The sequence below is a fragment of the Morus notabilis genome, unplaced genomic scaffold (genome assembly GCF_000414095.1).
Source record: "Morus notabilis unplaced genomic scaffold, ASM41409v2 Scaffold83, whole genome shotgun sequence".
Lineage (NCBI taxonomy): Eukaryota > Viridiplantae > Streptophyta > Magnoliopsida > Rosales > Moraceae > Morus > Morus notabilis.
Window position 1 is genome coordinate 45,781 of NW_010360797.1, and position 10,838 is coordinate 56,618.

The 10,838-nt window shown below is 31.2% G+C and overlaps 1 protein-coding gene across 1 annotated transcript; it reads left to right on the forward strand.

Moving 5' to 3' along the window:
* Positions 1–5,976: 5,976 nt before the first annotated feature.
* Positions 5,977–6,419, forward strand: LOC21395460 (auxin-responsive protein SAUR50). The gene has a single exon (XM_010097361.2). The coding sequence runs from the start codon at positions 6,028–6,030 to the stop codon at positions 6,346–6,348; it is 321 nt and encodes a 106-aa protein (XP_010095663.2). The 5' UTR covers positions 5,977–6,027; the 3' UTR covers positions 6,349–6,419.
* The last annotated feature ends 4,419 nt before the right edge of the window (positions 6,420–10,838 follow it).

The following is a 10,838-nucleotide window of genomic DNA, read 5'->3' on the forward strand; positions in this document are numbered from 1 at the left end:
TTAAAACGATTTTGATTATCAAGTTACAAAAACGTTATCTTACATGTGAATATCCAAAACAAAAAATTTTATCGAAGAGTGTGTTAGGTTATTTTATATGACATTTTTTATATAATAACATGATTATGATCCACTTATGATTTTTTTTTTTTTTTTAGTGAAAAATATTGTGATGTTTAGAATTTAGTGGGTCCAATAACTGATTTGGATAAAGGTAATGAGTACTTGGGGCAAAGATTCAGTTTAGTGAAAAATGAGCTAAAAACTGGACACGTCTTGAATGGCACTAGTCTTTAGTAGTTAAAACACTCTTAAGGACCAAATATGTTAGCGCAATATGCTTTTAGGTATAAAAATGTACTTACAGACTCTTTTTTGGGGTAGAGAGGAACAAAAAGAGAGAGACAGAAATTAAGGACAGTGCCGTATCCGGCACTAAATCTAGCTTTTGCAGGCCATTTCTGTGTGCCTTAGAACATGGAAAAAGACTTTGCTAACAATGGAGCCAAAGCTGGTAAGATATAAGTGGTGTATATTTGAAGCGGATTTATGTCTGATTATAACTCTTCCATTTTGTGGTTCCTGTTTCAATACGGCCACATGGAAGGAGTCTCTCTGTTGCTTAGGCTAATCCTAGGCACTGTACTAGCGGATAACTTAGATCTAATCTTTGACACTTTTAATTTAATAATAATAATGACAATGATAATAATAAGGCATAATATAATGATAACAAAAAAATAAACGTGCTTAATTGGTTTCTTTTAACTGAAAGTTTTTGGACCTATTTTCACTTGAGTAAGTCTAAGGACGTGGAATTAATTGATCTTGTTCTTGAACACAAATTAAGTCACAAACTAAGGAATTTGTCAACAAAGTGGCTATAGCTGGAATCAATTACTTGATAAGCTAAAAGATTTATACCCTTCTTGGTTTAAAAAAAAAATCTCATAAATGAATGTCAATAAAAAACAAAATCCTCTCTTCCTGCTTATAACTTGATCTAAGCCAAAATTTACCAACTAATTATAAATTATAATGGAGTGTTAGGGCAGGCTTAGCCGACCTTATGGTTTTCACATAGGGAATACTTAATAACAAGAAAATATAACACATCTTTTTCTCTTTTTTTTTTTCTTTTTGGAAAAAGGATTCCTGACATGCATATTTTTTTTTTTGTAGAACCTGACATGCACAGTTACATCTTGTAACGTTTTTGGTATGGGCAAAAAACAAAGGTTACATCTTATAACATACACATTGAAATACTGTGTGATATGGAGCGCAAGAGTGAATCCCATGCAAGTAGTGTAATATATATTGGATTAAATTAAACAATACTTACTTTTATAATGTCATAATTAGACGTTTAAATAGTTACAATGTACGTTGAAGCGGTACGAACTACCAAAGACTAGAATGGTACGTTGGAAACGTACAAAAGATTGAAGAATAGGACTCCTTGAAGTAAGAGAAAAGAATCTGATTTTTGCAGCTTGATATATTTTGGTATCTATTCGAAGACTGTGAGATCCTTAGTAAAGTTAGGGCCGGTTGATAATATTTTTAAAATAATTTTGTTTTTAATATAAAAGTAAAAATGAGATTGTTTTAAAAATTATTCTGACATCGATTTTAAAATTGTGTTTAATTGATTTTTTTAAAAGATTATTTTGAGTATAATAAAAATGTGGAATCATGTTTGGTTATATTTATAAAATTTTATTTTACGTACATGTAATTAATAATCTTAAATTAATATATAAAGTAATTAATAATCACTTAGCAAATAAAAATTAATATATTAATAATATAATAATAATGATAAATATTATCATTAATGAGTACATTAGTATCTAAACTATATATATAATAAATTAGTATGCTAAATAATTAAAAGATAGTAATTAATAGTCAATTATAAGTAATTACTATGTTGGTAACTTTTAGTCACATAATTAAATACTTAGTTAATTAATTACTAAAATTTATTTAATACTCTATTGTTTGATATATTAAATGATCAATTTTTGGTAATTATTACATAAATAATAATTAATTGCTTATTATCAATTATTAGTTAGTATTGATTAGTATATTACATAATTAATCATTATAATTTAATATTAATTATTAATTGAGTAATTACCGTTTGTTTTTTATTTATCAACTATTTACTAATTAATAGATTATAATTGATATAATATATAATTAATATATTAATAATTAGTTATTTATTGAACCTATCATTAATATTCTATTATTAATATATTATATAATCAATTTTTGGCAATTAATTTTTATTAAATAATTAATTACCATTTATTATTTATTATCTCTATTAATAAATTACAAAATTAATATTTAATTAATAATTAAGTAATTGCTTTCTATTTATTAGTTATTAATCCTATCTATTTGTTAATTATTACTTAATGTGTTATATAATTAGTAATTAATAATAACTATTAAAGATAACTTTATTGATAAGTACTAGAAAATAAAAACAGAAAAGGGAAAACAATCTTAACTTGTTTTCTATTTTCTTCACAAAAATCATTCTCATTATTTTTTATTTTCGTTTTTGTTTTCAGAACATTTACTACACAAACACGGTTTGTAGACCATTTTTATTTTCGTGCCTCAAAAGACGTACATAAACTTTTTCAAAAACAACTAAAAATAATTCCAAACACACCCTTACTTTCTATTCGAATTTTTTTTTAAAAAAGAAAAGTGTAGAAGTTACTATATAATCTAATTTTTTTGAACTTTTTGATACTATTCAAATTTCAACCATTCGTGAAGAGAGAGATTGTAACCATAGTAATCTTTTCCATTAGCAGAAAAAATAAAGAAAACTATTGTAATCTTTTCAGCTTTTAGCTGACAATTTAATGGTTCAGATCGTTTCTTTTTATCATTTAATGGTTGAGATTTAAGTTGCATGGTACATCTCAAATTCAGTTTGATGTTATTAAAGCATAAAAATAAAAGTTGGGTAATTGGCACGAATGGTTCATAACCTTTTTAGTAGGTGATAATTTATTTCATATTCTTTTAATTTTAGTAAAATGGTTCCTAACGTCATTAAATAGGTGCAATTAAGTAATTTATGTCTAAATCTGTCAAATTACCCACGTTAAAACTCAGGTGAACCCTAAAAAGATGAAATTGCCCTAAACCCATCTCCCAAATCCGTATCATTCTAATCTGATAAATAAAAGTTAGGGCTTTCAACAAAGCATGCCAAACAATGCCGACAACAATGGCGGTGGCCAACAACAACACCAAAACCAACACCAACACCAACAACACAATCAACAAAAGCACAAGAATCAGCCCAATGACTCCCTTGTCGTTGCCTTCAGCCCAAAAGCCGTCAAGCCCTCGTCCTCGCCCTCCGCCTCCTTTGGGGCTTCCTCCGCATGCATCGTAGCCCCATCTCCACCACCTCTGATCTGGCATCTGGTCTGTATCTCACTTTGTTTTTTTTTTTTTTTTTCAAAGACCAAAACTTCTCACCATTAAGAAAAATTCTCTCTCTATGAAACTTTTGGATTTGTAATGAGTAAAATTTATATTTTATAAGGAAAAATATCACAAAATCACAGAGCTTTACATGGAAAATTACAAAAAGAAGAAATCAGTGGGGTTGTACAAGGAATAAAAGTGAATATAAGGAAAAATATACAAATGGAGCAATTAGTGGAGGTAAAAGAGAAAAATATATGCAGAGAAAAATGAGCCCCAATTAATGCTATGTTTGGTAAGAAGAAAAGAAAATATGATAGAAAGGAAATATGGAAGTGATGGAAAATAACAATGATGGAAAGGAAATTGATTTTCTTTTATGTTGTTTGGTATGAGAAGATGGAAAGAAAATGAGTTTACCTTCACTTGTTTGGTATTTGAAGTTAAATTGAGATGAAAGAAAAAATTTTACTCGTAAATTATTTTTATACCCTTAAATTTTTTGTTTAGATATTGATAGAGAAAATGATAGTTTAGTAAGTTTGCTCACTTTAATTAATTGTCTCTATTTTCCACCCTATTTTCTGCCCACTTATGGAAAGAAGAAAAATGGTGGGACCCATATGTATTATTTTTCACTCCATTTTCTCTTCCTTTCTCTTTTCTCTTTTCTCTCCTACCAAACAACCTACATTTCTATTTTCTCTCCTAAAATCTCTCCACCTTCTTCCTTCCTTCTATTTTTTTCCCTACCAAACATACTCTAAATATATATCAAATCTCCAATCAAGGATTCCTAATACTCTATCCACAAAATTTCCTGCTATTTCTTCATATTCTAAAACCCAAATTCTCACTCCCACAGATAATTCAAACAAGCAAAACTAGATCAATTTTTCCCAATTCAGATAAAAAACCTAAATAATTAAAATTCAACTCTCTCTCTCTCTCTCTCCCTCTCTGTGGAAATCGGACAAACAAACAGGCAAACCTTTAGGCACCGACCACATTGCCCCATCGGAGCTCTCGGAAGGTTCTAAAACCTTCGGGGGTGCCTTGGGCTCCTCCACGGCGGTGGCGACGGCCGATCTGAGGGCTCCAGCTCCATTGTCGGCCGAGACCTTGGAGTGAAAAAGAAGAGAATTCTTGAGTCGGAGAAGCAGATGGGGCTTGTGAGAGAAATGGGTTTCGGAAAGGGAAGAAGAAGGGGAGAGAGTTAGGAGATGGGTGGGCGGAGAAAACAAGGCCATGGAAGACATTTGGCTTCTGTGGTGTGACTTGTGAGGAACCGTGAGGATATCTAAACATGGTTGCTTTAGCTGCTTTAGCCCCAAATTGAATAAACATGTGATTTACGAAAAATAACTCTTTGTAATCGGATCACATAGATTTTAACGTGGATAATTTGATGAATCTAGACGGAAATGACTTAATTACACCTATTGAATGATGTTGGGGATAATTTTATCAAAATTAAAAGATTAAGGACTAAACTGTTACCTACTAAAAAAAATAAGGGACCATCCGTGTGAATGACTTAAAAAGTATTATGGTCAGAACCTGTAAAGTTAGCATAGTGAATATATACACACACATGGTTTCTGCAAAGGTTTTGGATTTGCTCTGGGAAACTGTTGTACTGTTGTTTTTTACCTGTCATGGAGTGAGTCCACAGAATCACAAGCCCGAGTTGCCCAACAATCAGAAAAGGCCAAACTATCAACAGCATTGTACTGGAGAGTACACTAAATATTAGTCCGTGAATTCAGGTCGAGAGAAACAGAGAAAGTAATATTATTTTAAGATGAATGGGTTTTAACATAGGCAAAGATCTACTTCGGGTAAATGCTATAAACTTCAACAAAACGAACTACCACTTAGATCATTTAAAACAAAGATTAGATCATTTAAAACCACCAATACATTGTTGTAAGGCGAGAGATAACTACCACTTATAATTTAGTGCGCGGTAATATTAAGATTGCTTGTTCTTTTCTAAAAAATCTTGAGTTTGAGTAAGTCTCATTATAATAAATAGATACAAGAGCATTTCACTTCATAATAGAGCGCCACTTCTTCAAAATTACCTGAGTTTACTACCCTCTATCCTTGTAATCCTTAATCGATGTAAAAAAAAAAAGACTTGAAACTAATTATCCTTTTAGTCGGAGAATTCCAACTAAAACTTGGATTAGATGATTCCAAAACTCCAATAGACCAAATGTGAGGTGAGGTGAGAGAAAGAGAAAGAGAAAGAGAGAGAAAGAGATCGGGGGGCCCATGTTGTCATTCGGAGGGCCAACAAGGAAGAGAAACCCCAATGGGCTTTGGCTCCCACCATGTCCTTACTTCATGCACATACCCCAAAACACCCGTGGTATGTCCTTTGACCTCCTTTGCCCCTATACTCTCCACGTCACCCTCCCTCCCTCTTCATCACTCCCTCTTCATAAATACCCCCCCTTCCCCTTCACCTCCTTCATTCACCACCCACCACCACAATCTCTTCTCATCCTCTTTATTCATTTCCCATCTTCTTCTTCTTCTTCAAAAATGGCCATTAGAAAAGCAAACAAGCTTCCCCAAACAGCAGTCCTCAAGCAAATCCTTAAGAGGTGCTCGAGCTTGGGCAAGAAGAACAACAATGGCTACGACGAAGATGGTCTTCCTCTTGACGTCCCAAAAGGGCATTTCGCAGTTTACGTCGGCGAGAACCGAACAAGGTACATTGTCCCGATCTCGTTCTTGACTCACCCAGAGTTCCAAAGTCTCCTTCGCCGAGCAGAAGAAGAGTTCGGCTTCGACCACGACATGGGCCTCACCATCCCTTGCGAGGAAGTCGTTTTCCGCTCTCTAACGTCAATGCTTAGATAAGAGAGAGAGAGAGAGAGAAACGAAGAAGTTAAAAGGGCCGAGAATTGTTTGATGGAAAAATGCATGCAAAGAAGAAAGAAGAAAGATGAAGATGGATATAAGATGAAGCTGCAGATTCTGCTTCTCTTTTTTTTTTACGTCTTGTTTTTCTTCTTCTTTGGATCTTCGCATGTGTTGTTGTTCTTGGTCTCTTTGGGGTTCTTCTTGGTTCCTCAAAATTCCATTTTATTTATTTGTTCTTTTGGGGGAGTGGGAGGTGGTATTTGGGTTTTGAAACCATATGTTGGGTTTTTAATGACTTTGTTAAGTCTAACTTTGGAGTTAACCCATTTGAAATTTTGTAATGGGTTTGCATTTGTATAAAGAAAGTTTGATGTTTTCCTCGCTGAGGTTGATTTGGATCATGTTGTGTACCCTGTGAGAGAAATTAATGCTAAGTAAAGCAAGATGAAAATTTCCCATTTTGCTTTTTTAAATAGTTTGTTTTTATATATTAAAGTGTAAATTACAGTGGGCATTATAATTCCGAGGTCTAGTTATTTATTTGTATCACTCTTACATGTAAATTAAACTTAAAACTTTAAAAAAAATGAATATTTAAGCGTTAATTCTCTGAAAATGATATTCTTCTAATTCATCCGTACTAATATCTCCCTTACATGAGGCTCATCTTTTTGGTTGAAAAACAATATAAGGAAACCCAAAAAGAAAAATCTAAAGAAATACAAACAACATTCCCTGACAAATAAACAAGAATCAAAAGAGCTCTACAAGGCAACTTGTGAGCGAGAATATTATCCATTTTTTCATCTAATTAAAATTGTAGGATTGAAAATTTAAATGAGACTTTTGAGAATGTTTGATTCATAAATTTAAAATTATAATTTAAAATTATTTTTAATTTTTATATATTTTTTATAAAAAAATATTATATTAAGTCACAAATTATAATGAGACGAATTCTTACTCTACGCTTCCATTTCTAAACGTACGCTTCCACTTCCATTATAGCTAATTAATTAAGATCTGTGCATGGGTTTTGGGGATGAGAAAAAAGCGCAAGATCTTGAGTCAAATCAAATCAAAGGCATCTAAAGAGTCTTTTAAGAAAGTTTACCCAAAGACAAACCCAGATGCTTGTCAGGGAATGTGGGGTACATACAAGTGTACGGATCACTATAATAGTTCAGGGCGTTTGTTAGAGGGATTCGTTCCCTGATTCGAATCATGATTCGTGGTTCGTTACAGTATTTTCTCTCACAAAAAATACACATAAATTAAAAATTATTCGAATCACATAGTTTGAATCCTCCAACCAAACGAACCTTTAGATTAGAATATTAAAAGGCTGAATCAAAAAAAAAAATTGATAACAATGAAACAAAACAACTGTGAGGGAATATAAAAATGTCATTATCAACATGAAGTTTGTAGTTATTCTAACCTAATGGAATAATAATCTGAAAAAATTCTATATTATGGACGTTTCTTTTTTAAAATAATTTTCTTTAATGTCATGGTGAGTGAACATGATGTGTCATTTAGCTTCATGCTAGTACGTACAATTTTTTTTCCTGCTTTTTGCTGAGAACAAGACATTTATTTCTATTCATGCACATATTACTACTTTGATAGTGGAATCAAAACAGTAAGAACTGTCAATAATTGGGAGTTAGCAGTTATTTGTCGTATGCACTCTGACGTACTAACAGTACAACATGTTTATCTTTTTAAAGTAAAATTCTTACAATTCTTACTATACTAATAATAATACGGATGAATTTGTACTACACAATGTAAAACACTCCATAAAAATCAGTTGCACCCATAAATTTTGATAAATTACCGGAAAGATGATACAAAATAAGACTCGATATCAGAAAAATTTCTCAACACATAAATTTGAGTACGCATAAGACTTTTTTTTATAAACCATTAGAATTAATCAAAGTTTTTGATCCATCAAGATCATATAATATATATGTTATTATTTGTGTGTGTGTGAATGTTTATTTTTGGTCCATTAAATTTTTGATTTGGCGATGTAAAAGTTCTGTTAGCTATGATCGTTTAGGCCGATTTGTTGGTGGCCTTCGAGCTACACAGTACATCGTGTTATATATAACTCTTTAATTTAAAGAAAGTAGAATTTTGTAATAAGATGATGTTCAACTTCTTTTTTTTTTTTTTCTAAATGAAAAAAAAAAGAGGACCAGTAATGGTGTCCTCACACCCTCTGTACAACAATCACTTGACAATCATCTGAGACCACAAATGGAATGGGGGAAAAAAAAAAAAACTTAACTCATACTTTCATCAACTAGCATCTGCCCAAGCCGTATTTAACAGGCCGATGAGAGGCATACTTGTAGCAGAGGACCAGTAATGGTGTCCTCACACCCTCTGTACAACAATCACTTGACAATCATCTGAGACCACAAATGGAATGGGGGAAAAAAAAAAAAACTTAACTCATACTTTCATCAACTAGCATCTGCCCAAGCCGTATTTAACAGGCCAATGAGAGGCATAATTGTAGCGTCATAGCAGATAATAAGAATTGAATCTTAGATGATATAAAAGCGAGTTTTGCAGATCATCCTTCACGCGAAACCAGGGTCAGTGGTAGATGTTCAACTTCATGATTACTAAGTTACTAAAAGACGTAAATAATACTACTTATGACGTGTTAACTAGTTGAGTTACAAACCACTAAGTGTTGTGATGTAGTGGTGAGGAGGCCTTTATTAGGACTCCTCTTCCTTTATTAGGACTCATCTTTCTATCCTTCTAAGGTTCGAAACTCCATAGCCACAAGTTGTGCCATCCTAAGTGGGTGAACACTGGTTGGATGGACAAATACTAAATTAATATCGTTAATAAATTAAACCTAAAAGATAGTTAAGTGTACCAAAATTTTGCTTCAAAATGTTCCTTTTGTTTCCCTTTATGTAGATTAAAAGTTTTATGTCTAGAAAATGTAAATATGTGATTTTTTTAATAAGCAAAAATTTATTAAAATATGGGATTAGGTTTTTTTTTTTGTCTGTGAGTACTCTACCTGATAGATATGCACATTCACTAATTTCATATTAATTTCATTCAACTAATTCTTACATTCATTAATTTTCATCTTCTTAATTTAATGGCCTAAATTATCACATGCATATATATGGACACTACTTATGACCAATATTTTGGGAGGGTACTGATAATATCTGGAAATTTAAATAATTTAATAACTTTGGCCGAGTAAATATTCTTACAATGATAGATATTAATACACATAATTTGTGCATCAGAAAAAGAAAAAAATAAACACAAAAAGATGCACGCTTTGTTTGTCAAATATGTATTCCTAACATATATTATACAGATAAGAAGTATTTCACTTTCTAATTTTCTTTCTCATATGCACCTTAATATTCATAATTAATTAATATCCAAATTAAAAGTTGATATAAAATTTGGAAATAGAGTTTGTATCCTTGTATTATTCTTAATTTTATTGTTCAATATGCTAGTTTGTTTTTTTTTTTTTTTAAGTTCTAGAATTAATTATTGTGATTGCTGACTCATTGAATGGTAAGTAAGTAAGAAACATGATTTGTCATGATTTTGTATAAGCATATTATATTATGTAATATGTCATTCTAAATAATAATTTTTTTTTTATTAATTAAATGATAATTATTTATATTTTAATGGAGTAACGCAAATAATATTTTTATCATCTCAAATGGTATTTGTATTTTTTATATATATAGGTGATCCCGATCGGCCCTTAATTAAAAGCCTTTGCGTGGCCAGTTGTGTTTGTACGCATGGGTCTCCTTACTTGTCCCTTAGAAGGGATATCTTATCGTGTTCATGATGATCAAATTCCACTGATCCAACGATCTATATGATCTTGCTTTACCCCTCCTCGTCATCATCATTGGGGTTATTCTAGTCTTTAGATCATCCGTTACAATTTATAAACTGTTTATTTTCATATGGAATCGAGGATGTCATGTGGGGGTTTTAATACAGATAAAATATAATTTAAAAAATACAAATGCAATTTTGAAAAAAAGGTTGGACCTGTAATAAAAAGCCAGATCACGTCGTAGATGAACTAATTATTATTATTTTTTTTATTTTTTTATTTTTATTATTATACAACATGCCATTTTACAGATCATGTAGCCCGTGAAAAAGATATATCAGTGTTATCTTATCCTTTCCTCCAGTATATCTAAACATAAGCATAAATACATATAAGAGAAAATTTTATTTTGGTACCATGTGTTATATCGAGATGTGAGTTTGATACTTTCTATTTTTAATAATATTATGTTAGTGCATTGACTTTATAGAAAATCTTCTTTTGATATTTTGGCGCACACAAAAAGACAAAATTACTTTTATTATTAAATATATTAAAAAAATCTTAAACTTACAACCAAGATTTTTGCTTTATGTATGGTACAGAGTGAAGTTTGGGTGTC